This window comes from Paroedura picta, chromosome 6, assembly GCF_049243985.1.
Source record: "Paroedura picta isolate Pp20150507F chromosome 6, Ppicta_v3.0, whole genome shotgun sequence".
Taxonomy (NCBI): domain Eukaryota; kingdom Metazoa; phylum Chordata; class Lepidosauria; order Squamata; family Gekkonidae; genus Paroedura; species Paroedura picta.
In genome coordinates this window covers 10,876,733-10,903,665 of record NC_135374.1, presented here as the reverse complement: position 1 = coordinate 10,903,665, position 26,933 = coordinate 10,876,733, and the positions used below count along the sequence as shown (strand labels likewise).

Here is a 26,933-nt window from a genome sequence, read left to right as displayed (position 1 = left end):
GGCAGAGACCAGAACCTCCAGCTGGTCCAGAACACAGCAGCACAGAATACTCACTGGGTCTCAGTGGAGAAATCATATTATCCCAGTGTTCTCTCACTTAACTCCCAAAGGTTTCCTCTGCATTGCTGAGGGAGGGTGAGCTGGCTGTTGGTTTGAAAGGAGTGGGACCAGATGCGACGTTGGTTAAAAGCAGCCAGATGTGCTCAAGCAAGTGATGGAAAACCCAGCCCCCAGCATGCGTGCCCTGCAGGCCCTCCTCATTCTCCTGGCTTGAAAATGAAACAGGGCCCTGCAACGCCCAAAGAAATTCAGGAGAAAATCTTAGTTCGTCACATGAAAAATTGATCAGCGGTGCAGACCTAAGCCATCATGTCTCCCCTAAGCCCATTGCTTTTAGTTAACTGAGGAAGGGCATAACTCTGTTTAGAACCGCGCTTTAGATGTCTTTGATGATTAGCTCGATTAATTAATCAGCACTTGCAGCTCAAGCTTGTATGATGTATGCTGTGCAGGTTGCGATGCTTCTAAGCCCTGAAGCAGGGTGTGCTCGGTCCACCCAGGCAGTTTTGGGCTGGTTTTGGAAAGGTTTGTTAATGGGGACCTATCTAGTGTCTCTCAGTAGATTTATGGGTGTGATCTGCTCCAGAGAACTGATTCTCTCTTGCTTCTGCCTGGTGCTTTCTCTCTTCACACCAGTGATAGTTTGAGGCTCAGCGAGGATAGGAAATTCACTGCAGGGCTGAATAATATTTAAAAATCTTTTTAAAGAACTCCCCCCCCCCCGCAAAAAAGAGCTGAGGATGTTTCCTCAGCGGCATATAAGAACCAATCTTCTTTCTTCTTTCTTCTTTCTTCTTTCTTCTTTCTTCATTCTTCTTTCTTCTTTCTTCTTCCTTCTTCCTTCTTCCTTCTTTCTTCTTCTTTCTTCTTCCTTCTTCTTTCTCAAGGAGGTGGGAAAAGTAACCCCCACTGAGGCGGGTGGGAACAGCACCCCTGTGCCCTGTTCCCATACTATACTCTGCTGGTGCCGCTCCGTATCCCTTATCGCAAGGTCCAAGTTGAAGAGACTCTTGCTGGGCCTTCTCATGGCCCGGCAGCCCACATCTCCCCATGGTTGAGCTTTATTGTAAAGCTCTGTTAAAGGGCTAAACGGGTGAGGGAAACACCAGAGCAGGCCACTGCCATATTGAAGGCGGTGCTAAGCTCCACCCCCTCCATGGATTGCTTGTGGGCAGACATTTCTCTTGCACTATATTCCCCCTTGGGTTGAGGATAGAAGAAGAAGAAGAGTTGGTTCTTAAATGCTGCTTTTCTCAACTCGAAGGAGGCTCAAAGCGACTTCTTTGCTACCCAGGTTGAGTCTCAAAGTGGCTTAGAATCACCTTCCCTTTCCTCTCCTCACAACAGACACCCTGTGGGGTGGGTGAGGCTGAGAGAGCCCTGATATTACTGAAGAAGAAGAAGAAGAAAAGTTGGTTCTTAAATGCTGCTTTTCTCTACCCGAAGGAGTCTCAAAGCGGCTTACAGTCACCTTCCCTTTCCTCTCCCCACAACAGACACCCTGTGAGGTGGGTGAGGCTGAGAGAGCCCTGATGTCACTGCCCGGTCAGAACGGCTTTATCAGTGCCGTGGCGAGCCCAAGGTCACCCAGCTGGCTGCATGTGGGGGAGTGCAGAATCGAACCTGGCTCGCCAGATTGGTCCGCACTCCTAACCACTACTCCAAACTGGCTCTCTGGAAACCCCATTAGTATGGCTGCTAGCTCTGGAATGTGAAATTCCAGGAGAATTTGGGGGTGAAGGGCAGGGTATGGGGAGGAGAGAGATCCAAGTGGGATATGAAGCCATCAAATCCACCCACCAAACCAGCCATTTTCGTGCAAAGGAACTGATCTCTTTTACCTGGAGAGCAGTTGTAATTCTGGGAGATTGCCGGTTATCACCTGGAGACTGGCTACCCCACACATCAGCCGTGCCTGGAAGGAGTACATCACCATGCTGAAGCCACTAATACAATGGGGGCATGCTGTGTTCTCCCTGGGGAAATGGGCAAGCTGGGTCGACTTCTCAAATTTCAGGGGGGTTAGGTGAACAAAAGCGTCCAGGTAGTAAATGATGCATAAACAAAGACCATCCAGCACAAAACTTACATAAGACAAGACAATACTGGAAGAAAAAGCTGCAACAAGTGAATTTCTTCGTACCCTCTTCGACTTTATTTACAGCTAGGAGACTTGCCAGCGTGTTCCCCGGTTCAATAAACACTTTCACATAACGATTTTCTTCAGTGAAAAAGTAATGCTTCTATGTTGATTATAAGAGCTTCCAAAATGACTGTAAATTTAGCACGATATTCCCCGACCGTTTGAGACATACGGCAAAGTTTCAAAGTCAAGTTGAGCAAAAAATGGGCTTTAGGGAATGTAAGTTTTGTCCACAATCTGTACACTTCCTTCTTTTTTGCTCAAGTATTTTTCTATATTGAGTCTCCGTTCTTTAGGGGCCCACTCTATGCTATACATTGCAATAAGATCGTTGCTCCCCTTTTGCTTCGGGTTCCTGGAGCATCAAAGGAAGGAAAAATCAAAATGCTCCTCTCGGGAGAGAACACCGATGTCTCTGAACAGGGAGTTAAATATTGTACTGCAGCCTACAAGCTACATAAAACATACATGGAAACCTAGTATGAATTTTGATCATTCATTCATTCATTCATTCATTCATTCATTCATTCATTCATTCATTCATTCATTCATTGCCCTCCCCAAAGGCTCAGGGCGGTTCGCATAAAACAGAACAATACAGATAACTTGGAGTCTCTTGTGGCGCAGAGTGGTAAGGCAGCTGCCTGAAAGCTTTGCCCATGAGGCTGGGAGTTCAATCCCAGCAGCCGGCTCACGGTTGACTCAGCCTTCCATCCTTCCGAGGTCGGTAAAATGAGTACCCGGCTTGCTGCTGGGGGATAAACGGTAATGACTGGGGAAGGCACTGGCAAACCACCCCGTATTGAGTCTGCCATGAAAACGCTGGAGGGCGTCACCCCAAGGGTCAGACATGACTCCGTGCTTGCACAGGGGATACCTTTATCTATACCTTTACAGATAACTTAGATTAACAGTAATGAATAAAATGAAACAACAAGCAACATAGAACAGTAGAAAAATATGGAAAACATTAAATTAACTCATACTGATAGCCCAGTAGGTTGGGCGGAGTTGTAGTGGGTGCTATATTCTTAATATTAAATATTAAGCTATCCCTGTTTAATATTTTAAATTCCCTATTTTTATGAGTACTTACTGGTTTATAATATTTTGTAAGAATTATAGTGCTGTTCTGGGTTTTTAGGTGTTTTTGTACCTGTCTTGGAGCCGTATAGTGTTCGTTCGTTTGTTTGTTTGTTTGTTTGTTTGTTCGTTCATTCATTATTGTATTTTTATACCTGGATCTATATGGAGTCTCCAGGTGGGGACTGGAGATCTCCTGGAATTACAGCTGGTCTCCAGGCTACAGAGATTAGTTGCCTTGGAACATGGACTCCATGGTGTTGTGCCCCACTGAGATCCCTCCCCAAATACTACCCTCCCTAGGCTCCCCTTCCAAAATCTCCAAGGATTTCCCATCCCAGAGCTGTAGCCCTTGCCTTGAGTATCCGGTTTAAATCCACTTGTTGTTGTTGTTGTTAGGTGCGAAGTCGTGTCGACCCATCGCGACCCCATGGACAATGATCCTCCAGGCCTTCCTGTCCTCTACCATTCCCTGGAGTCCATTTAAATTTGCACCGGCTGCTTCAGTGACTCCATCCAGCCACCTCATTCTCTGTCGTCCCCTTCTTCTTTTGCCCTCAATCGCTCCCAGCATTAGGCTCTTCTCCAGGGAGTCCTTCCTTCTCATGAGGTGGCCAAAGTTTCATCTTCAGGATCTGGCCTTCTAAGGAGCAGTCAGGGCTGATCTCCTCTAGGACTGACCGGTTTGTTCGCCTTGCAGTCCAAGGGACTCGCAAGAGTCTTCTCCAGCACCAGAGTTCAAAAGCGGTAAATCCGCTTAGCGCGTAGCAAACCCTTCTCTTTTGTCCCTTCTCCTTCACCCTCTGCACTCTTGTCTTTTTGGTTACCGGAAAATGTCGTCCAGCTTCCTTGCCTAGCTCACACAAGTCCATCCATCTCTCCAGCCCTCCCTTTTGGGTCTCCTGAAGCCGGTTCATACCCGGTGGCATCTCCAATAGCTGCCCACTGCGGAGGTGGGGGAGTGCTGTGGGTGACTAATGTTTGGTAGGAGACCGAGCTGCCTGTTTTGCCAACAAAACCCAGGCTGGCCCCTCGCCAGAGGCATCCTCTCGAGAGGTGACTCAGACCACGGAGTGATCCTGGAAACCTTGCGGGGCCGTGTCCTCAGATGTTGTTAATCTCTCTCCTGCTTTTTGCTTTGTTGGGGTTTTGCCAGCTTGCTCTGCTCAGGCGAACAGCTGGGATGATGAGGTTTTCCTCTCCTCCCCACAACAGATGGGCAAAACATTGTCTAATGCAATCCTCAACAGCCTGGGCTCCAGGCCGGACATGCCACTTAGTCACAGAGGCTGGAACTTCAACAGGGACCAATAAATGGGCCTGTTTTTTTAAAAAAGCTATGGATACCAGGCAAGTCCATAACAACATTCCTTCCTTCCTCCCAGCTCCAAATGCTTTGTTCATATCAGAACGTAAGAAGAGCCCTGCTGGATCAGCCCAGCGGTCCATCTAGTCCAGCATCCCATCTCCTGTAGACAGCCAACAACAGGGCATAGAGGCTGAGGCCTTCATAAGAACATCAGAAGAACCCTGCTGGATCAGACCAGTGGTCCATCTAGTCCAGCATCCTGTCTCACACAGTGGCCAACCAGTTCCTCTGGAGGGTGAACAACAGGGTATGGAGACCAAGACCTTCATGAGAACATCAGAAGAGCCCTGCTGGATCAGCCCAGCGGTCCATCTAGTCCAGCATCCTGTTTCACACAGTAGCCATCCAGTTTGGCTGGCCCACAACAGGGCAGAGAGGCCAAGGCCTTCCCCTGATTGGCACTAGCCGCTGGAGAGTGACAGTTTAAGTATTTGAAAGACTGTCACTTGGAGGAGCGATTCCTATTGGTAGCAGAGATTAGGACCTCCATGAGCCACAGCCCCTGTCTGTTCAAATGGGTGCTGCAAGTCAAAGGGAAACTATGGATTCAGGAACAGTCGCCTGATGATGTTTACACCTCCCTTTCTTTCCCCTCTACTGTAGTGTCATTGGACTTACATAGTTGTTGGGGTGGGTTGTCAGCTGACCTGCACGTGCAGGAGAATCGCATGGTGTAGTTCTTCCTGGACTGTACCATGCAGACCGCAGCGGGGGAGAACATGCTTTGGATGTCCTCCACGGGTGGGTGAATCCTTACAGAAGGCAGAAAGCTAGTATTGTTGGGTGCAAGTTCTAAGTTTGTCCTTTCCTGGGGATGGTTTTCTTTTTATCATTAAAATAAATGATCACGATCATTAAAACAAATGAAAATAAATAATCCGGCATTCCGCAAGGCCTGCAAAATGGAGCTCTTCTACAGCTGAGGCCAGGGCGGTGAGAAAGATCGGGTCGGTGCCACCCCCCCCCCCCCGGTGCCAGGTAGTACCTAGGCCAGGTGATATTTATGGCCCCCTCTTCCCACCCCTGTTATAAGATTTTTTTGAGGCAACGGGTGATTGTGTAAATACCGGCATGTTTCTGAGCTGCTGTTAAGTTCTTATGTCCTGTATTATTACAGGATTTTTATTGGGGTTTTAGCTAAGGACAATTGTAACCTGCCACAAGTTGGCCTCTGGAGTTCTTCAAGAAAGAAAGGGTGAATCATTTGGGCATGGAATTGGGTGGGCAGGTAGTTGTGAATTTCTGCATTGTGCAGGGGCACAGGGGTAGTCAACCTGTGGTCCTCCAGATGTTCATGGACTACAATTCCCATGAGCCCCTGCCAGCATTTGCTGGCAGGGGCTCATGGAAATTGTAGTCCATGAACATCTGGAGGACCACAGGTTGACTACTCCTGGACTAGATGATCCTGGAGGTACCTTCCAACTCTATGATTCTGTGATGCTAACAGTCCAAAATATACCAACGTTTATTCTCTACAAAATGCGCTGCTGATATCCCCAATATCTCCAACTACTAAAACCCAGCAAAATAAAGTCTAGTCTCTGTTAATTTCCTCCGTGGGGTAATATAGAAGTCAGATTTCAATAACTACAGCCATCCGATAGCTTCTGCGGCAAAGTTATTGGGAATTGGGTTTTTTGGTCGTTTCCTGTTTTTCCACAGCATTGTGGCACATTTGTGCACCTTTGAGGGGGGGGGGTGTTCCCTGACTTCTGTGAGCTTTCTGAAACCTGTTGGGCTGCCAAATTTTGGGAGAGATTAGTGTCAAGCATCGATGTCTTCTGCTTGGGTGGGGAATTGAGGATTTTCTTACCTGTATGGCAGTCATTTTTACCTGTTCTTGTCCCCACAGCAGCCACACAGAGAGGGAGGCCTTCTGTATATGCTTACAAATCATCTCTGGAATATTACTCTACTGATATACCATTGTAACCATTGATGTAACAGGCTTTCTGAATTCTCAGCTTTCCTTTTAAAAAAGAAAAAGAAAAAAGTAAATCTCTGACCCATTCCTTTGTTTAAGGCATATCTTCATAATAGCAGTAGGTGACCAACGTTTTAAAATATAAATTTGACATTGGGCAATTGGGCCATAGCCAACAAAATGAATTTTAATTGTTGTTGCTGTTGTTGTTAGTTGCAAAGTCGTGTCCGACCCATCGCGACCCTATGGACAATGATCCTCCAGGCCTTCCTGTCCTCTACCATTCCCCGGAGTCCATTTAAGTTTGCACCAACTGCTTCAGTGACTCCGTCCAGCCACCTCATTCTCTGTCGTCCCCTTCTTCTTTTGCCCTCGATCGCTCCCAGCATTAGGCTCTTCTCCAGGGAGTGCTTCCTTCTCATGAGGTGGCCAAAGAAGCAGTATAAATGATTACATTTGGGTCATAATAATGTGATGCATCAGTATAAGATGGGGGATACCTGGCTTGATAGTAGTACATGTTAAAAAGATTAAGAATTTTGGTGGACAATAAGTTGGATTTTGGGGTCACTGTGGGTGGTCAGGGAGTTGTGAATTTCCTGCGTTCTGCAGTGGGTTAGACTAGATGACCCTGGAGGTCCCTTCCAACTCTATGATTCTAGGAATATGAGCCAAGAGTAGGATATGGCAGCTAAGAAGGCTGATGCGATATTAGGCAACAGTCCTGTGAGTCGGTTACACTGAGAGAATATGATTGGCCTGAAGTCAGCCCTCAAGCTTCCATCAGAGAGTAGAGATCTGAACCTTGGTCTCCTAGATCCTATTCTTAACAATATACCACACAAACAATGGAGTTAAGAATGTGGACTCCTCTGGACAAAATCTAGAGGATTACTAGAGCTGATTACATTAAAATGGCAGCTTGGGCAAACAAGGGCAGTGAGGGCAAGGGAGGTGAAGGTAAGTGATGGCTAACAAAACCAGCAGCTCCAGGGTGGAAAGACCACCCAAGAAATTTGATGCAATGGGAATATTTCACAAAGCGAGCACAAAGGAACTCAGAAAGCGCTCTGAAGGTGCTGATTTTGAGGCAGGTATCGAACCTGGAGAATATATTCACCGCAACACTCATTTCATGATGAGAGAAAGCAAGATTGAGCATGCTCCTTTTTTTCTAGTAATGGTCTAGGACCTCCGTAGCTTTAATCATTTGCCATTGTGCACAATATGTTCCCTTTAGGAGGCGGAGAGAAGGAAAAAAACCACAGAGAGGATAAAGATTTTCAAATCGCTCCTCAGCGTTTCACGACTCAACTCTCCCTGTCCGCCTGGGGGCCGAAACCGGCTTTCCTCGTACATCTTCTCCTTGCTCCTCGCTCTGCCTTCCAAAGCAGAGCCCCTTCATTTCAATATAAATAGAACTTCGAAACCAATAAAGCAACACGTCTCTCAGAAATATTATTTCTGCAAAGGCCAATATTGGCCCCTTGCTTGGACGGAGGAGGCTGGCTGCCTTCCCCTGTCTTTCCCATGCTTCCTCAAGCGTAGGCTCCCCGTGCACCTGGATCCCTCCTCACGAACCGTAATATAAGAAGGAATGATAGGGCACCTTCTCTACCTTTGGTTATGTACCTCCATTCTGAGGCAGCTTCTACCGAAAGCTGAATTACTCACCAGAGGGTAGGAAGACACGTTTGGAGAAATGATTTTTTTTGTTTGTTTAAAAGAAAGCGGTAGTGCTTACAGAGAAGGAAACAATGCCATTAATTTCACCTCAGAATTCTGCAGGCTGTTTTTTTCTTTGGGGTGGGGGTTAGGTAACAATCCAGAGGGAGAGGTTAGGTAACAATCTGGGTTTGTTTGTTTTTTCCCCCAAACAGAGACCACCGGTTTCTTTGGTACAAGCCGAGGGTGGTTATTTTGGGTTTTAGGATGGGAATGAAGAGGATTGTGTTGGGGGAAAATGACAGAAAAGTTTAGTATTTAGATTTTGGAGGCAGAGCCCAGGGAGTGAGGGGTTTAAGGAGGAGTGTGCCTCAGTGGGGGGTAATATGCCGTTGAATTCATTTTATCCAGAAGAACTGATTTCTTGTTGCGTGGAGATCTTTCCAAGAAATCTGCAGGTTCCACATACAGTCAGCCCCCCCCCTTTTTTTCTAGCAGAGGAATTTGTATCTTCTATTAATTCTTATTCCGTCGGCCTCTGTGGTCACTTTTAATGATGGACAACCAGGGGGATTGAGGAGGGGGATGGACTAGATGGCTTGTATGGCCCCTTCCAACTCTGTGATTCTACGGCCGACCTGATGAGCAGACCACAGTGTTGGATAGGCTGTCAACTGGACTCTGAAATGTGGTCAGGCCCTCATTACCCATTTTCTGGCTGCGGTTTGTATGGAAGGGTTACCTAAATGATTGCATAATTAATTTTAAATATATATTTTAAATGTGTTAAATATTTATTGGGGGATATGGTCATGTTGACCCCTCCCCCGTCCCAAAGTAGCCAATGATGGCCATGGAGGGGGTGGGAAGGGGAGGAGCCCCAGGTGGGTGTGTCCACAGCTCTGCTTCCCAACCATATTCTGTAAGATGTTACAAGATGTCATAGTCCCATTGTATACGGCACTGGTCAGACCACCCCTGGAGTACTGTGTGCAGTTCTGGAGGCCTCACTTCAAGAAGGACGTAGATAAAATTGAAAGGGTACAGAGGAGAGCGACGAAGATGATCTGGGGCCAAGGGACCAAGCCCTATGAAGATAGGTTGAGGGACTTGGGAATGTTCAGCCTGGAGAAAAGGAGGTTGAGAGGGGACATGATAGCCCTCTTTAAGTATTTGAAAGGTTGTCACTTGGAGGAGGGCAGGATGCTGTTTCTGTTGGCTGCAGAGGAGAGGACACACAATAATGGGTTTAAACTACAAGTACAACGATATAGGCTAGATATCAGGGAAAATTTTTTCGCAGTCAAAGTAGTTCAGCAGTGGAATAGGCTGCCTAAGGAGGTGGTGAGCTCCCCCTCACTGGCAGTCTTCAAGCAAAGGTTGGATACACACTTTTCTTGGATGCTTTAGGATGCTTTGGGCTAATCCTGCGTTGAGCAGGGGGTTGGACTAGATGGCCTGTATGGCCCCTTCCAACTCTATGATTCTGTGATTCTATGAAGATGGCACCACTTCTGGGGTTTCTCATAGCCTGAAGAATGTTTCAGGGGTTTCTCAGTGGTAGAAGAGGAAGGCTGGCTTAGAGTTTAAGGTTCCTAAAATCATGATTATGATGGACTGTTTCTTGTTCATAAAGTTTTAGAAGTGCCAATTTTATCTTTATGTGTCTTATTTCCATGTGTTTCCTTCCTCCTTTTTTTCTTCTTCTGCAGAGGGGTTCTAAAGTACCAAACCAATCTAAAGGAACACCCTCCTGGATGCTTTAACCTTAACTTGACAGTTCAAAGGGACAGGGAAGAAAGGGACAGTCTTGAAAATTTACCGTCTGAGCATGGCCAGCCTTCTGTCCTGCAAGGGTCCGTGGAATTGGATCCCACCACCCACAAGAGCTTCCTGGAAGTTTGCACAGAGGAACCAAAATTCCAAGCACATTTCCCCGAGGTTTGTATGAAAAGCTATAATGGCATAGTCCTTGTGCTGGTAGCCCATCTGCTCTGTTCAGCTGTTGTGAAGTCATGGCATGTTCACGAGCATTTCAGCTCCTCGGGGATCAAAATGGTTGAACGGTTTGCAGGCTAGTTCCTATGAGAGCGCATGCATCTTTCGTGATTTGTTGCCCATGGTTCTGGCCTTGACACTGTTGAGCTCATGTCCGTGGTTACTACCACTTCCAGCTTGGTGTGGTGGTTAGGAGTGTGGACTTCTAATCTGGCGAGCTGAGTTTGATTCCACGCTCCCCTACGTGCAGCCAGCTGGGTGACCTTGGGCTCGCCACAGCACTGATAAAGCTCTTCTGACTGAGCAGTAATATCAGGGCTCTCTCAGCCTCACCCACCTCACAGGGTGTCTGTTGTGGGGAGAGGAAAGGGAAGGTGAGTGTAAGCCGCTTTGAGACTCCTTCGGGTAGAGAAAAGCGGCCTATAAGAACCAACTCTTCTTCTTCAGTAATATCAGGGCTCTCTTAGCCTCCCCTCCCTCACAGGGTGTCTGTTGTGGGGAGAGGAAAGGGAAGTTGACTGTAAGCCACTTTGAGACTCCTTCGGGTAGAGAAAAGCGGCCTATAAGAACCAACTCTTCTTCTTCAGTAATATCAGGGCTCTCTCAGCCTCACCTCCCTCACAGGGTGTCTGTTGTGGGGAGAGGAAAGGGAAGGCTTTGAGCCGCTTTGAGGCTCCTTCGTGTAGAGAAAAGCTGCATATACAAATCAACTTCTCCTCCTCCTCCTCTCCTGTGTTTGCAGCTTGGCATGCCCCACAACTGCAGTACCTTAAGGATGAGTCATTCAGCCACTTGGAGGTTTCTGCCACCTCTGAAAAGGACAACATTAGAATTGTTATTGCCTGGATAGGATGGATATTACATGAGGCTGTGAACAAAATTTAATTTCCGGTAGGGTGTTTTTTGTTTGTTTTTGGGTCTTATTTCTATATTTTTCTGCTCCCCAGACTTGGCTTTGGATCTCCGGCCCATTGTGTTTATATTGTGCAGAGCGGCTGTACCGCTACATCCAGAGCAGTAATAAACCTGTCACGATAACTGCTGTCATCAGCCATCCCTGTAACGTCCTCGAGATACGGATGATGAAGGAAGGTTTCAGAGCTAGACCTGGACAGGTGAGCTGACATTTGATATCTGCTCATAAGACCCGCTGATGGGCCTCCTGATGGCCCTGGGTTTTGGCCACTGGGTGACATAGAACACTGGACTGGATGGGCCACTGGCCTGATCCAACATGGCTTATGCCTGGGGCAGAGATGTGCTTGGAGGGGACACAGTGGGAGGGCTTCTGGAGTTCTGGTCCCACTGGTGGACCGCCTTTTGGCCCCTGGGTTTTAGCTAACATGTGACACAGAGTGTTGGCCTGGATGGGCCACTGGCCTGATCCATCATGGCTTCTCTAATGTTCTTATGTGTGGGGCAGGGATTCTCCGTATACTCGGTGCTGGGAGTGGGGGGGGGGACAATGAAAGGGCTGTTGGAGTTCTGTCCCCAATGGTGGACCTCCTGATGTCACCTGGGTTTTGGCCATTGTGTGACCCAGAAAGTTGAATAGGATGTAAGAACATTAGAGAAGCCGTGATGGATCAGGCCTTCTGCAGCAGTGTTACTTTGTATTTTTGGTGCTTTGGGTGGCCACAGACCTGATCCAACATGGCTTCTCTTATGTTCTTGAGTTATAAATCGGTGTGGTGTACCGTTCAGAGCATCTGACTGGGATTCAGGAGACCTTCATTCTTCCATGGAAACTTGCTGGGTGATTTTAGGCAAGACACACAGTCAGCCTAACCTTTCTTGCAGGGTTATTATGTGGATACCATGGAGGACAATATAAACCACCTTGGGTGTCCACTGGGGAGAGAAGTGAGATAAAAGTGAAGTAAATAAATAAATTGCTAAGAGAAGCAAGCCAAAAGAAAAGGAAATAGTTATTTGGGGTAGGTTACAAATGCAAAGCTCAAAATTTAGGTTGTTATAGAGCTTTAGGGCTAGGACCTCTTGAACCCAGGTTCAGATTTCTGCTTAGCCATGCCAGCTACATGGCGGACCTTGGCTCAGCCAATGGGGTAGATTCAGCGGGCCAATTCCACAGACTATCGGCATAACTTCCTTGCATCTGTCCTGCTGCTGGAGCCCAAATGCCCTCTGAAATGCTGTTCTGGGGATATGTCCGATAGGAGCCCTGTATTGGGGGGGAGGACATTTGGGGCTGCAGGAAGAGGGACATCAAGAAAGCTGGTCCATGGGAGAGCAACTAGTCCTGGAAATCATTGTGTGTTTCATGTCTAGTTCTTTAAAGAACATAAGAGCTCTGTTGGATCAGAACACTAATCCATCTAGTCCAGTCTCCTGTCTTACACGGTGGCCAACCAGTTCCTCTGGAGGACCAGCAATAGGGCATAGAGGCTGAGGCCTTCAAAAGAACACCAAAAGAGCCCTGCTGGCTCAGACCAGCGGTCCATCTAGTCCAGCATCCTGTCTCACACAGTGGCCAACCTGTTCCTCTGAAGGACCTACAAAAGGACATAGAGGCTGAGGTCTTCTGATGTTGTTGCTTCCTGGTTCAGGGATTCGGAGGTTGACAACCTCATAGCGCAGATTTTGAAACAAGCAACCGTGGAACAAACCCCAAATTAGCATCAGCATAAGCGCTCCCTGTTCTGTCTCAATTTATTCATTTCCCCCTTCTCTGGATGATTTATTTCAGTACGTTATCCTCCACTGTCCCAGGGTGTCGTCTTTGGAAAGCCACCCGTTTACCCTCACCCTTGTAAGTATACTTTGCATTAGTCCTTCACACGTGTGTGTTGTGTGTGTTGTGTGTGTGCGTCTGTTAAAGGAGCATTCTTTGTGCTTGCCCAAGCGCAGTGCAGGGAATGCATGCCAGTCCTGCACAGGCTGTTGCTAGAGAAGAAAGATTTCCCATGATTTAGTCAGCAGGGTTTTATGGGGGAGGCGTAAATCCCACAGGACTGACACAGGCTCCAACCTGCAGAGGCTCAGCCTGCATGACAGGGAAGCCAGATTTATTGTTGCTCAGGTGAGCTGACGTGGCAAATGCAGGCATGTGTGGGGAGGGCTTTGGGGAAATCCAAGCCTTGGGGATCCTCCCCTCCCCCATTCCAGGCAAGCTAATGTATCCCCCTTGGTGCACTGTCTATGACAGCAGCTCTTATTTGGCCATGAATTATTTTGAATCTCCCCAGTGCATATCGCTGTGCTGCCAGCGTGCACCTTGTTTGTATGGTAAGCACCTTACTTGTTAAGCGGAGACCGTATTTTAGGACAACATTGTTAAGGAAGCAACGGGGCAAGAGGTGATAATTTAGGATCCTTTTCCTCCAGTTGGAGCAGGGGAAAGCTGATTTATCCTCCCAGCTCATATTTCTGCCTGGGGCTGCTAATTGGCCCAGCACAATTTTCTTCCCACTGTTGTTGTTGTTGTTGTTGTTATGTGCGAAGTCGTGTCCGACCCATCGCGACCCCATGGACAATGATCCTCCAGGCCTTCCTGTCCTCTACCATTCCCCGGAGTCCATTTAAGTTCACACCCACTGCTTCAGTGACTCCATCCATCCACCTCATTCTCTGTCGTCCCCTTCTTCTTTTGCCCTCGATCTCTCCCAGCATTAGGCTCTTCTCCAGGGAGTCCTTCCTTCTCATGAGGTGGCCAAAATATTTGAGTTTCATCTTCAGGATCTGGCCTTCTAAGGAGCAGTCAGGGCTGATCTCCTCTAGGACTGACTGGTTTGTTCGCCTTGCAGTCCAAGGGACTCGCAAGAGTCTTCTCCAGCACCAGAGTTCAAAAGCCTCAATTCTTTGACGCTCGGCCTTCCTTATGGTCCAACTTTCGCAGCCATACATTGCAACTGGGAAGACCATAGCCTTGACTAAACGCACTTTTGTTGGCAGGGTGATGTCTCTGCTTTTTAGGATGCTGTCTAGATTTGCCATAGCTTTCCTCCCCAGGAGCAAGCGTCTTTTAATTTCTTTGCTGCAGTCCCCATCTGCAGTGATCTTGGAGCCCAGGAAAATAAAATCTGTCACTATCTCCATTTCTTCCCCTTCTATTTGCCAGGAATTGAGAGGGCCAGATGCCATGATCTTTGTTTTCTTGATGTTGAGTTTCAAGCCAACTTTGGCACTCTCCTCCTTCACCCGCGTCAACAGGCTCTTTAGTTCCTCTTCACTTTCTGCCATTAGAGTGGTATCATCTGCATATCTGAGGTTGTTGATATTTCTCCCTGCAATCTTGATCCCAATTTGTGACTCCTCTAATCCCGCATTTCTCATGATGTGCTCTGCATACAAGTTAAATAGGCAAGGCGACAGTATACAGCCTTGCCGAACTCCTTTCTCAATTTTGAACCAGTCAGTGATTCCATGTTCAGTTCTCACTGTTGCTTCTTGACCTGCATATAAATTTCTCAAGAGACAAATAAGATGCTCTGGTATTCCCATCTCTTTAAGAACTTGCCACAATTTGTTGTGCTCCACACAATCAAAGGCTTTAGCATAGTCAATGAAGCAGAAGTAGACGTTCTTCTGGTACTCCCTAGCTTTCTCCATGATCCAGCGTATGTTGGCAATTTGATCTCTAGTTCCTCTGCCTCTTCGAAATCCTGCCTGTACTTCTGGAAGTTCTCGGTCCACATATTGCTGGAGCCTAGCTTGTAGGATTTTGAGCATAACTTTGCTAGCATGAGAAATTAGTGCGATGGTGCGGTAGTTTGAACATTCTTTGGCATTGCCCTTCTTTGGGATTGGAATGTAAACTGACCTTTTCCAATCCTGTGGCCATTGTTGAGTTTTCCAAATTTGCTGGCATATTGAGTGTAGCACTTTTACTGCATCGTCCTTTAAGATTTTGAATAGTTCAACTGGAATGCTGTCACTACCACTAGCTTTATTGTTGCTCAGACTTCCTAAGGCCCATTTGACTTCACATTCCAGGATGTCTGGCTCCAGGTCAGTAACTACCCCATTGTGGTCATCAGGGATGTTAAGCTCGCTCTTGTATAGTTCTTCTGTATAATTTTGCCACCTTTGTTTGATCTCTTCTGCTTCTGTGAGGTCCCTACCATTTTGGTCCCTTATCATACCCATCTTTGCATGAAACGTTCTCTTCATATCTCCAATTTTCTTGAAAAGATCTCTGGTCCTCCCCATTCTATTGTTTTCTTCTATTTGTTTGCACTGTTCATTTAAGAAGGCATTCTTATCTCTTCTAGCTTTTCTCTGGAATTCTGCATTCAATTGGGTGTATCTTTCTCTTTCTCCCTTGCCTTTCACTTCCCTTCTCTCCTTAGCTATTTGTAAAGCTTCCTCAGACAGCCATTTTGATTTCTTGCATTTCTTTTTCTTTGGGATGGTTTTAGTTGCTACCTCTTGTACAATGTTGCGAACCTCCGTCCATAGTTCTTCAGGCACTCTGTCTATCAGATCTAATTCCTTAAATCTATTTGTCACCTCCACTGTGTATTCGTCAGGGATATGATTTAGTTCATACCTGAGTGGCCTAGTGCTTTTCCCTACTTTCTTCAATTTAAGCCTAAATTTTGCAACAAGAAGCTCATGATCTGACCCACAATCAGCTCCTGGTCTTGTTTTTATTGACTGGATAGAACTTTTCCATCTTTGGCTGCAGAGCACATAGTCAATCTGTTGTTACTTCAGTACAAACCCAGACCTCGGGTGTCTCATGGAGAATATATGGATCCTCTAAACCCGGGGTTTTCAGCCAGGGTTTCGTGAAAGCCTGGGGTTTCTTCACAGCCCTGGATGGGTTTCCAGACTGGGTGGGAGTTAATTGATTTTTAATATATTTTTTAAATTTCTTCAACATTGAATCGGGAGAGATGACCATCGGGAGATATGACCATGTTGACCCACCCACCCCCTCCCCAAATGGCCAATGATGGTCCTGGAGGGGGTGGGAAGGGGAGGGGCCCCAGGTGGGCGTGTCCACAGCTCTGCTTCCCAACCATATTCTGCACGATTGTGCCACTTCTGGGGTTTCTTGAAGCCTGAAGAATGTTTCAGGGGTTTCTCAACGGTAAAAAAAGCTGAGAAAAGCTGGCCTAAAAGAAGCTGGTTCTTTATACCCTGCTTTTCACTTCCCAAAGGAGTTTCAAAGCAGCTTACGAACACCTTTCCCTTCCTCTCCCCACAACAGGCGCCCTGTGAGGTAGGTGGGGCGGAGAGAGCTCTACGAGAACTGTGACTAGCCCAAGATCACTGCATGTGGAAGAGTGGGGAATTAAACAATGGCTCTCCAGATTTAGAGGCCACTGCTATTAACAGCTACATAATGGTGGCTTCCTAAAGGACCTTCTCTTCCCATATATGCCCATCTGTGCTGAATTTTATTTATATTCCATGAGCCTCTTATTGTCTACCCTCTTCTGCTCTAGCCTTACAGCAGCAATAATAACAACCTTGCAGGGCAGAAGAAGAAAAAGAAGAGTTGGTTCTTATATGCCGCTTTTCTCTATCTGAAGGAGTCTCAAAGTGGCTTCCAGTTGTCTTCCCTTTCCTCTCCCCACAACAGACACCCTGTGAGGTGGGTGAGGCTGAGAGAGCCCTGATATTACTGAAGAATAAGAAGAGCTGGTTCTTATATGCCACTTTTCTCTATAAGAAGGAGTCTCAAAGTGGCTTACAGTCGCCTTCCCTTTCCTCTCCCCACAACAGACACCCTGTGGGGTGGGTGAGGCTGAGAGAGCCCTGATATCACTGCTCAGTCAGAACAGTTTTATCAGTGCTATGGTGAGCCCAAGGTCACCCAGCTGGCTGCATGTGGGGGAGCGCAGAATCGAACCTGGCATAACAGAAGTCCACACTCCTAGCCACTACCCCAAACTGGCTCTCAGCTTAAGCTAAGAAGTTGCGATGGGCCCAAGGTCCTCCGGAAAGCTTTCATGGTAGGGCCAGGGATCAGAATTATGAGGAAGATGTGGCACAAAGACCGAAATTCAAAAAACCAAACCCAACCACATTGTCACTCATCCCCCAGTCTAGCTCCAATATTTATTTTAACAGGGAATAAGTGCAGCGTTATATCCAGGAGAGTCGGTGGTTTGGAGTGCCAGCCACATGATCCAGGGCTGTGGGTTTGCCTTTTGCTCATGCCATGCCTGGATATTTCCCAGCTGTTTTGGCTCTTTCAGAAGTGAACAGGTGCCGCGTCACGAGAGCTTTACTAATCACAAAGAAGTTAATTTCATGTAAGTGGAGAGCTCTGTAATTCCTCACACACAAGCGCTCTCCCCGGATTGCAGAAACGGCTGCAAAAATGAATGCAGTGTTTGAAGAGATGTCATGGAATAAAGGCAACTGATGTGGCTGGTATACAGCTGTTTGGCTCCTGTTCAGTGATGGGTGAAGCCAAACTGGGGAGATGTGAGTTCAAATCCCCATTGAGCCACGATGCTGGGCTTTCTCCACCCGAGGCTTGTGAAACCATGAGTTTTTTGAAGACCCTACAAGGATTTCCAGAATGGGTCGGAGTTGATTTTTTATATATTTTTAAAAATGTGTTAAACATTTGTTGGGTGTAATGATCATATATGGTCATGTCAACCTGTCCCCCCCTCCCGAAATGGCCAATGATGGGCATGGATGGTTACTTAACCTTGATGGTTTGGGCTGATCCTGCATTAAGCAGGGGGTGGGACTAGATGGCCTGTCTGGCCCCTTCCAACTCTATGATTCTGTGAGTCTAGTTCAGCAGGGGAATGGGTTACCTAAGGAGGTAGGGGGCTCCCCCTCACTGACTGTCTTCAAGCAGCGACTGGACAGATCCTTATTCAGGATCTTTAGGTTGATCCTCCCCTGAGCAGGGGGGTGGACTAGATGGCCTGTGTGGCCCCTCCCAACTCTATGATTCTATGGCTCTATAGTAGGTTCTTGTGGGTAAAATGTTCCATTGATTCACAGAGCCAACTAATGACGACTTCATGAAGTCGTACTGCATGGGGCTTTGAAGACAAGAGATGAGCAGGGGTGGTTTGCCCTTGCCTGCCTCTGCAGAGTCTTCCTTGGTGGTCTCCAATAAGGCTACCCACTCTGCTTAGCTTCTGGGTTAACGGCCGCTCTATCTGCATAAACTGTTAGATTTTTATCCCCCCGTTCCTCCCAGGAGCTCAGAGAACCGTGGCCGTTTTTGCCCTCCCATACTTTAGTCTTACAACAACCTTGTGAGGTAGAACAGAGAGGGCTTTATGACCATGGGCTTTCACCCCAAGACCTAGTCTGGTGCTCTAAAGCAGCGGTAGTCAACCTGTGGTCCTCCAGATGTCCGTGGACTACAATTCTCATGAGCCCCTGCCAGCAAATGCTGGCAGGGGCTCATGAGAATTGTAGTCCATGGACATCTGGAGGAGCACAGGCTGACCACCCCTGCTCTAAAGCTGCCAGCTGGAGAGCGCTTTCTTGGGAGTAAGTGCCACTGAATGAGAGGTGGGGCTTGCTCTTGAGTAGGCCAGCTGTGAGAATGGCTTCCTTAACTGCTTCCATGCAGCTGTTGTAGGCCTCGGAAGGGCCTGCCTCTGGATATGCAGTTGATTGCATCGTATCACTAAGGGCTTTGGGGGGAAAGGGAGAATTGTTTGCCTTTGCGGATAAGAATGCCACCATTGTTCAGAAAACTGGTCTAAAACGTTGAATAAATAAAGTCCTGAAACGAAGCCCTGCCCTTTAGAATGAGAGGCATCTGGAGTGCATGTTGAACCACTTAGCTGATGCACTGCAGACCTGGGGCTGGGGAACGCATTACGTTTGACCCCTTTCTCTCCTTGCGGGTGTCGCCAGTATGCTGGAGGCGCCTTTACACGTGATCCGGGAGGTTGCTGGTCTCCCACTGTCTCTGGAGCTCCAAAATCCGCCCCCCAGGCCATTGCTGCCCCGGCTATTCCTAAGCCCACACTTTACACAAGTCTCTTAACCTCTTGATTGAAGAAGGTGACTCAGATGCTCCGTGTAGCCTCTCAGATTCTGTATAGTCTGGATTCTTCGCCGTGTTCTGGGAATCTGGCGACGAACCAACATCTGTTTCGCGTCTGTCTGCGAATCCCCCGGAGTCCACGGCTAATCTGAAATCGGCCCAGGATCTGGTCTAGGCCAGAACAAAAGTCTGCGGGCCCAGATGTCAAAGAGTGACATCACAGGGTAGCCCTTTTACAGCAGGGATTGAGACTCCACCGGAGGCGGCCTCACTTTGCAAAGGGCCTTCATAGCCCAGGCAAGGCTGATCGTATCGGAGCAAGCTAAGGAAGCCAAACTGGGTCGGCCCTGGTCAGTCCGTGGAAGGAGACCACCGAGGAAGGCCGGGGCCTGTTGTGGAGGCAGGCAATGGCAAACCCTCCCCTTGTCTTGCCTTGAAAGCCCTACGGAGCCACCATGTGTCCACTTGGCCAGGGGTAGTCAACCTGTGGTCCTCCAGATGTCCATGGACTACAATTCCCATGAGCCCCTGCCAGCGTTTGCTGGCAGGGGCTCATGGGAATTGTAGTCCATGGACATCTGGAGGACCACAGGTTGACTACCCCTGCACTAGGCCTCGATGACCCCTGTGGGTGTGTTTAGCTTCAGGCAGGTAGCCGGTGTACAGAGTTAACTCCGGCAGATGACGGGAACTGGTTATCACAGGCAGGATGCCAGAGTTTAATAAACAGAGTCTGCAAATTATACCAGAGTTCTCTGGGCAGGCCAAGGTCAGCTTTCCCAAAAGCAAGATCGATACAGCAGCAGAAGATCAGTAGCTAAGGCAGCCCGTCTCAACCTTTTTCACCATTGAGAAGTCCCTGAAACATTCTTCCGGGCTTCTAGAAACCCCAGAAGTGCTGCGATCAAGTGGAATGTGATTGGGAAGCAGAGCTGTGGACATGCCCACCATGGGCCCGTCCCCTTCCCACCCCCTCCAGGGCCATCACTGGCCATTTGGGGATGGGGGAGGGGGAAGGTCAGTACGCTTTGTAGCATGTGGTTGTGAGTTTCCGGCATTCTGCAGGGCGTTGGACTAGATCAGTGGTCCCCAACCTGCGGGCCGCGGCACGGTGCCGGGCCGCGAAGGCCATGGCGCCGGGCCGCAGCTCCCTTTCCCCGCCCCCCCCCCCCCCGCAGTAAAAAACTTCCCAGGCCGCAAGCTTGCAGCCCGGGAAGCTTCTTACTGCGGGAGGGCTGGGAGAGGGAATCAGGGCCGCACTGTGTATGCGCGGCTGGGCCGCGCATGCGCACATGCGCCATGCGTGGCCGAAATTGTGCATGTGTGGCACTTTTGCGCGGCACTTTTGCGCAGTGCGTGGGCGGGGCAGTTGCCCTGCCGGTCCCCAGCCTCAGAAAGGTTGGGGACCACTGGACTAGATGACCCTGGAGGTCCCTTCCAACACTGTGATTCTATCTATTTCCACTTGACATTTATCCACTTAACATCTCATGCACCTATTTCTCCAAGCTCTGCACAACTCCTGCATCCCGTCTCCTCTGGTGAAATTCCTCCTTCCTCTGCAACTGGCAGCCGATGTTGGGCTTGGGGGCAGGCCCACCTTTGTCTGGAGTGTAATCCCCCTCTAAGCCTGCACCTGCATTGCTCTTGCAGGCCTAAGGACTGTGGGGGAGGTGGGCCAGCTGGCTGACCCTGAGATATCAGCTCGGCGGGATGAAACCAGCACCTCACTGCCGTCTGTGATTCTCTGTCTGGTTGCTGGCTGGCGGCTGGTAGACACAGAATCCAGCTGGTTCTCATCAGAGGAGTGGGGGAACTAAGCATTGTGGGAATATCTCTAACACTCCCTTGCTTGTCTGGATGCTTATTTGCAGCCTTAAAGCTTGTAAGTAGCTTATTAAAAAAATCTTGTTTGTAGGTTTGGGTGATACAGTCATGGCCTGTAGGCAGCCTTGCGTATTACCTGAAAAGTGTCGCCTAAGAAGAAAAGTTATTATATGATGCTTATCTCTTCCCAAAGAAGTCTCAAAGCGGCTTACAGTCGCCTTTCCTTTCCTCTCCCCACAATAGACACCCTGTGAGTCAGGTGAGGTTCAGAGAGCCCTGATATTCCTGCTCGGTCAGAACAGCTTTATCAGTGCTGTGGCAAGCCCAAGACCACCCCCAGCTGGCTGCATGTGGGGGAGCGGGGGATCAAACCAAGCTCACCAGTTTAGAAGTCTGCATTCCTAACCACTACACCAAACTGGTGCTCTTAAATCTGAACTCTGAGGGCCTGATTCCTCGGAGCCAGCATGATGCAGTGGTTAAGAGCAACGGACTGTAATCTGGAGAAACTGGACTGATTCCCTACTCTTCCTCTGCATGAGGCCTGCTGGATGTCCTTGGGCTGTGCACAGTTCTCTTAGAACTCTCTCAGGCCCACCTACCTCACAAGGGTCCTGCTGTGGGGAAAGGAAGGGAAGGCAATTCTGATGCGCTTTGAGACACATGAGGCTTGCTAGATAACCTAGGGCCAGTCACAGTTCTCTCAGAGCTTTCTCAGGTGATTGACAGCCGCTTTGAGACGCCTTACAGTAGAGAAAAGTGGGGGTATAAAAACCAGCTCTTCATCTTCTGCCTGATTCCTGCAGGAATCAGCAAACTGTTCCCCATGGTGACAGAACCCTTTAACTTGTCTCTGCATGTTGTTGGGAAAAGCAGGACAAACTCTAGTGGCATTTTTGCAAGGACAGGGATTGGCCTGCAGTGGTGCTACTGGACCCTGATTTTTTTGAGCCACTCACATTGTTCGTGATTGTATATGAATTGTTTTTTTTCCCCCAGCGTTTCGCAGTTCAGTTCTGCCTCTTGTCCCCCCATGCCCATCTTGCTCTTTTCCGCTGCTCCAGACAGACAAACGCTCTGTCTCGATCTACCCCGCAAGGCTGTTGTGTAGATGGTGACCCCCCTCCCCCGCCAATCTGCTTGCCCTGCCATGACCCCTGTGAAAGAGTCATTTGACCCCCCAAAGGGATCCCGACCCCCAGGTTGAGAACCACAGCTCTATACAGGCCATTGAGTCTTTTGTAGGTTGGGTTTCAGTGTAAGGTGAGCAAAACGGCCTTTTAGCCTCAATCCTAGAAATGATTCAGATCTGACAAAGGTGTAGCACGGGTGGTAAACAAATCTTTCTATAAGAATAGAAGCAGTCATAAGAACTTCCCGTCCTTGAGTGGTTGTCTCTTGCAGCCCGTTCTTTTTTTGACATCAACAGTTTTTATATAAATATATACAGAGGAGGAGGCAACATAAAGGGACTCTATTCAGACATCTTCATCCTTTTAAATTGTCTGAGTCATTAGTTAAAAGGTGAAGGACCCCGTTTAACACGGTTCTGTTTCCATGAGTCAGACGTAAGACAACTAGCTGCTATTTTGATTGGCTGTTTTAACTTAAAATAAAAAAAAGAATGGGTGAGTCTGGATTTGTCATCATCTTTTGCCTTCGTTTCTCAGACAACCCAAACTGTAGAAAACCCCAAAAGATTTTAAAAAGCAAAACAAAACCAAAAACCAATCAGTTTTCTATGAAAACCAGACAGGCTACAATTCACGGGCCTTTCAAGATATGAGTGTCTCTCTCTCTCTCTCTCTCTCTCTCTCTCTCTCTCTCTCTCTCTCTCTCTCTCTCTCTTTTGGGGAAAGTTCTACTTTCAAGAGGTGTGGGGTCTGAAGAAAACATGGGAAAATTCTGCCTGTGTCCCTGTGTCATTTCGCTGTGTTAGTTGAAAAACCGACCGTCTGAACAAGCAAAGAAGCGATAACGTTTTAATGATTTTAGCAATGATCTGGATGAGGGGGGATGAAGGGATTCCTCATTTAAATTTGCTGATGACAGCCAATTGGGAGGAGTAGCAAATACCCCGGAAGTTATAGATTTCAATAAAGTCTGAACATGCCGGCAAAGTGGGCAAGTGAAAACTAGGTGCAATTCCATAAGGAGAAGTACAAAATTCTATTAGAGAGCCAGTTTGGTGTAGTGGTTAGGATCGCGGACTTCTGATCTGGCGAGCCGGGTTCAATTCTGCACTCCCCCACATGCAGCCAGCTGGGTGACCTTGGGCTCGCCATGGCATTGATAAAGCTGTTCTGACCGAGCAGGAATATCAGGGCTCTCTTATCCTCACCTCCCTCACAGGGTGTCTGTTGTGGGGAGAGGAAAGGGAAGGTGAATATAAGCCACTGAGACTCCTTCGGGTAGAGAAAAGTGGCATATAAGAACCAACTTCTCCTACTCCTCCTCCTCCTCCTTCTCCTCCTCCTTGTGTGCGGTTCTGGAGGCCTCACTTCAAAAAGGATGTGGATGAAATGGAGAGGGGGCAGAGGAGAGCGATAAGGGTGATCTGGGCCCTGTGAGGAGAGGCTGGGAGACTTCAGGATATTCAGCCTGGATAAGAGGCGGTTGAGAGGATTCAACCCGAAGGAATCTCAAAGAGGCTTACGTTCGCCTTCCCTTTCCTCTCCCCACAACAGACACCCTGTGAGGGAAGTGGGGCTGAGAGAGCCCTGATATTACTGAAGAAGAAGAAGAGTTGGTTCTTATATGCTGTTTTTCTCAAACCAAAGGAGTCTCAAAGTGGCTTACAATCTCCTTCCCATTCATCTCCCCTCAACAGACACCCTGTGAGGTGGGTGAGGCTGAGAGAGTGCTGATATCACTGCTCGCTCAGAACAGCTTCATCAGTGCTGTGGCGAGCCCAAGGTCACCCAGCTGGCTGCATGTGGGAGAGCAAGGAATCAAACCCTGGTCACCAGATTAGAAGTCCGCACTCCTAACCACTGCACCAAGCTGGCTCTTCCATTTCCATTAAATTCAGTTTCTGGTCCTATTTGTTTGTTCTTCTTCTTCTTCACCACTTGGGTCTTGTTCATTTTTGTCTTTGTAGTGCCCGACCGCGACCAGAACAACTTTTGGCATCCACCTTAAAGTCATTGGGGATTGGACAGGTAAGCGGAACAGCCCTGGTAAATTCTCTTGACACCGTTTTGCCTCATCAACAACCACGCACGCCTAATTTCCGTCCAGACATTAATCAGTTGTCTGATTTGAAGCCCATTTACTTATCTCCCCCCCTCCTTCGCACTCATTACCGCTGGAGGAGCGGATGTCTTATTTGTGCCCTTCGTGGACAACCTTATTATTCACCTGGGCCGGGCCTCCAGATTGTCATGTTCATTATTAGCAATGTGTCGGTCCCAGCGTGGCTTTTTAAAATATCGCCAATAAAAATATATTTTCTGTTCGGTAAGCTGCTTGCCTCTGGGCCACGTAAACTGACAGCATTAGAAGGGCAGAAATGTGCAATTCCTAGATAAGGGGATTTTTTAAATAGCAACCATTTGGTCAGCTTCCAGGTTAGTTAACACCAGTCTTGCCCCGAGATTACCAAGGAGCTTTCATCTTGTGATACGCTACTTCCCGGGGGTCCTGCGACTATACCCCTGCAGCCCATCGGGGTCCGCTGGGATTCCACCGTGGAGAGAACTGTAATTTCATTTTTGGTACAAGGCAGGCTGGATAGCGAGGGGGATATTGGATGAAACCTCTTCGGAGCAGAGGAGGGACTGAAAGCGAGATATACTAGGGGCAGGGAGTACCCGGCTGGTTATTGAAGATCTTCTAGATACATGCTTAGTTTTTTGTGTGTACTATACCGGAAGTGGACTTGGTAAGGACCGGTAGTAGGGCTAGCCACCATATGTCTCTTGCGGTTGGCTTCCATATTGCTGTGGTCACGTAAGAAGCCATCCTATTGGACGGGGCCTTCTAGATCAGTGGTCCCCAACCTTTATTAGGCTGGGGACCGGCAGGGCATCGGGCCGCGCCCGCGGGGACCGCGCCCGCGGGGGCCGCGCCCGCGGGGGCCGCGCCCGCGCGGGCCGCGCCCGCGCGGGCCACGCCCACTCGGGCCACGCCCACTCGGGCCGCGCCCACGCTTCTGGCCGCGCCCGCGGGCCGCACCCGGAAGCCGCGCCCGCGGATCGGGCCGCGCCCGGAAGCCACGCCCGCGGATCGGGCCGCATGGGCGCGGCCTGCACGGGCGCAGCCCGGCCCTGATTCCCTCTTCCCGCCCTCCCGCAGTAAGTAGCTTCCCGGGCCGCAAGCTTGCGGCCTGGGAAGTTTTTTACTGCGGGGGGGGGCGGGGAGAGGGATCTGCGGCCCGGCGCCATGGCCTTCGCGGCCTGGCGCCGGGCCGCGGCCCGCGGGTTGGGGACCACTGTTCTAGATGATATTGCTCCCTTGCCAACCCTGCCTCCCAGTTGGGTCATGGGTTTGGGACGGGATAATGTCATAAGGACTTAATCACCTAGTTGGCTAGTGGGTATGTTGCTTTGGCAACATTGGAGAGGGCTAACGGGATGCGGTTTTGGGGGGCATACGAGCCCTTGCAGTTGTATGAATTGGATGGATACATTACAGCAGGGATTCCCAACCATGGGTTTGTGGAGCTTCAGAGGGGATCCATGGCCTTTCCCCTCCTGTCTTAATGACCTCTCATGCAGGCCACAAGGTAGGGAACTGGCCACTTCCACTGCTCCCCCCCAGGCATGAGTTCTCTTGTGGTTTCTCTGCCTAGCAGGGGGGCAGAGCCCGCATGTTTACTCCTAGCTTAAACTGCCTCCTGCTCCCCCTGAAGACCTCCTCAAGCCTGCCTGTTAACACAGGTGGTGATGCCACTTCCGGTGACATGGCACTTCCCATGGTATGGCAGGGAGGCGTGGCCAGCTGACATCACTTCCGGGGTTCCTTGAAGCCTGAGGCTCCTCCATGGTCAAAAGGGTGGAAAAGGTTGCGTTACAAGTAAAGGTTCCCAAACCTTTTGGGCCTTTGTGGACACCATTGGAATTCTGACGTAGTATGGTGGTGCTGCCACAAAAAAGCTACCACAAGAGCTTTCCACAGTTCACCAGACCGTGGAGATTCATGCCAGGTGGTTCGGGGTCCACAGTGTTCGGGGGATGGACCAGCAAGCAGACTGCTGACCCATCCTCCACTCGCTAGGGTGGGCATCAGGACACAGGTAAGTTGGGGTGCAAAGCTCCCACCGCCTCTGGGGTCTTTATTGGCCCCAGTGTGCACCCATCAAGTATGGTGCACACAGCAGGAGCCATACCCTAGCTAAACCATTGTCTGGGAGAACTGGCGTCACATGGTTCTATGTAACAGGCTCAGGGAATGGACCATATATCAGGCTGTTTTATCCAGAGTTGGATCAAGGGCATATTTACCTTGGTATTTCCTGATTAGAATGGCTGTGACTCACCAGGGTCTTGGGCAGAAGAAGGTCTGGTGATGTGAGATCCTTTAACTGGAGATTAAACCTCGCATATTCTGTCATTCTGCATCTTCACTCCTGACAAATGACAGCAAAATGTGCAAATCGGGATGACATGAGAGATGTGAAAGCCTTTGTACCTTTCCACTGTCACTGCCGGAGCGATCAAGAAGACTGTGTGTGCTCATCCTAGCATATCCTTGAGTTTCTTGTTGGAGCACAAGAGGCCTCTTGGTCTGTCTCATCCAGCGTCCAGTTTTACACAATGGACCGCCCACAATCTCCCAGCTAGGGATCTCCTTCTGGCAGTCCCTGACAGCCATCACTACCCAGTAGGGTGGTGTGGGGATGGAATCGGCATTGCCACGATGTTGTGATGTCACCTCTGGGCTAAACACGGAAGCGATGCCATCACAGTGGCATGAC

The 26,933-nt window shown here is 48.9% G+C and overlaps 1 protein-coding gene across 3 annotated transcripts in view; it reads left to right on the top strand.

The window, feature by feature from the left end:
- The window catches only part of NOX4 (NADPH oxidase 4), a 121,744-nt gene that overhangs the window by 31,964 nt on the left and 62,847 nt on the right, over positions 1 to 26,933 (top strand). For all 3 annotated transcript variants that reach the window (XM_077341421.1, XM_077341423.1, XM_077341420.1), the window contains exons 9-12: positions 9,960 to 10,188; positions 11,193 to 11,360; positions 12,953 to 13,015; positions 24,117 to 24,177. In XM_077341421.1, the coding sequence (XP_077197536.1) occupies positions 9,960 to 10,188; positions 11,193 to 11,360; positions 12,953 to 13,015; positions 24,117 to 24,177 (521 nt within the window). The remainder of the gene's footprint in view (positions 1 to 9,959; positions 10,189 to 11,192; positions 11,361 to 12,952; positions 13,016 to 24,116; positions 24,178 to 26,933) is intronic.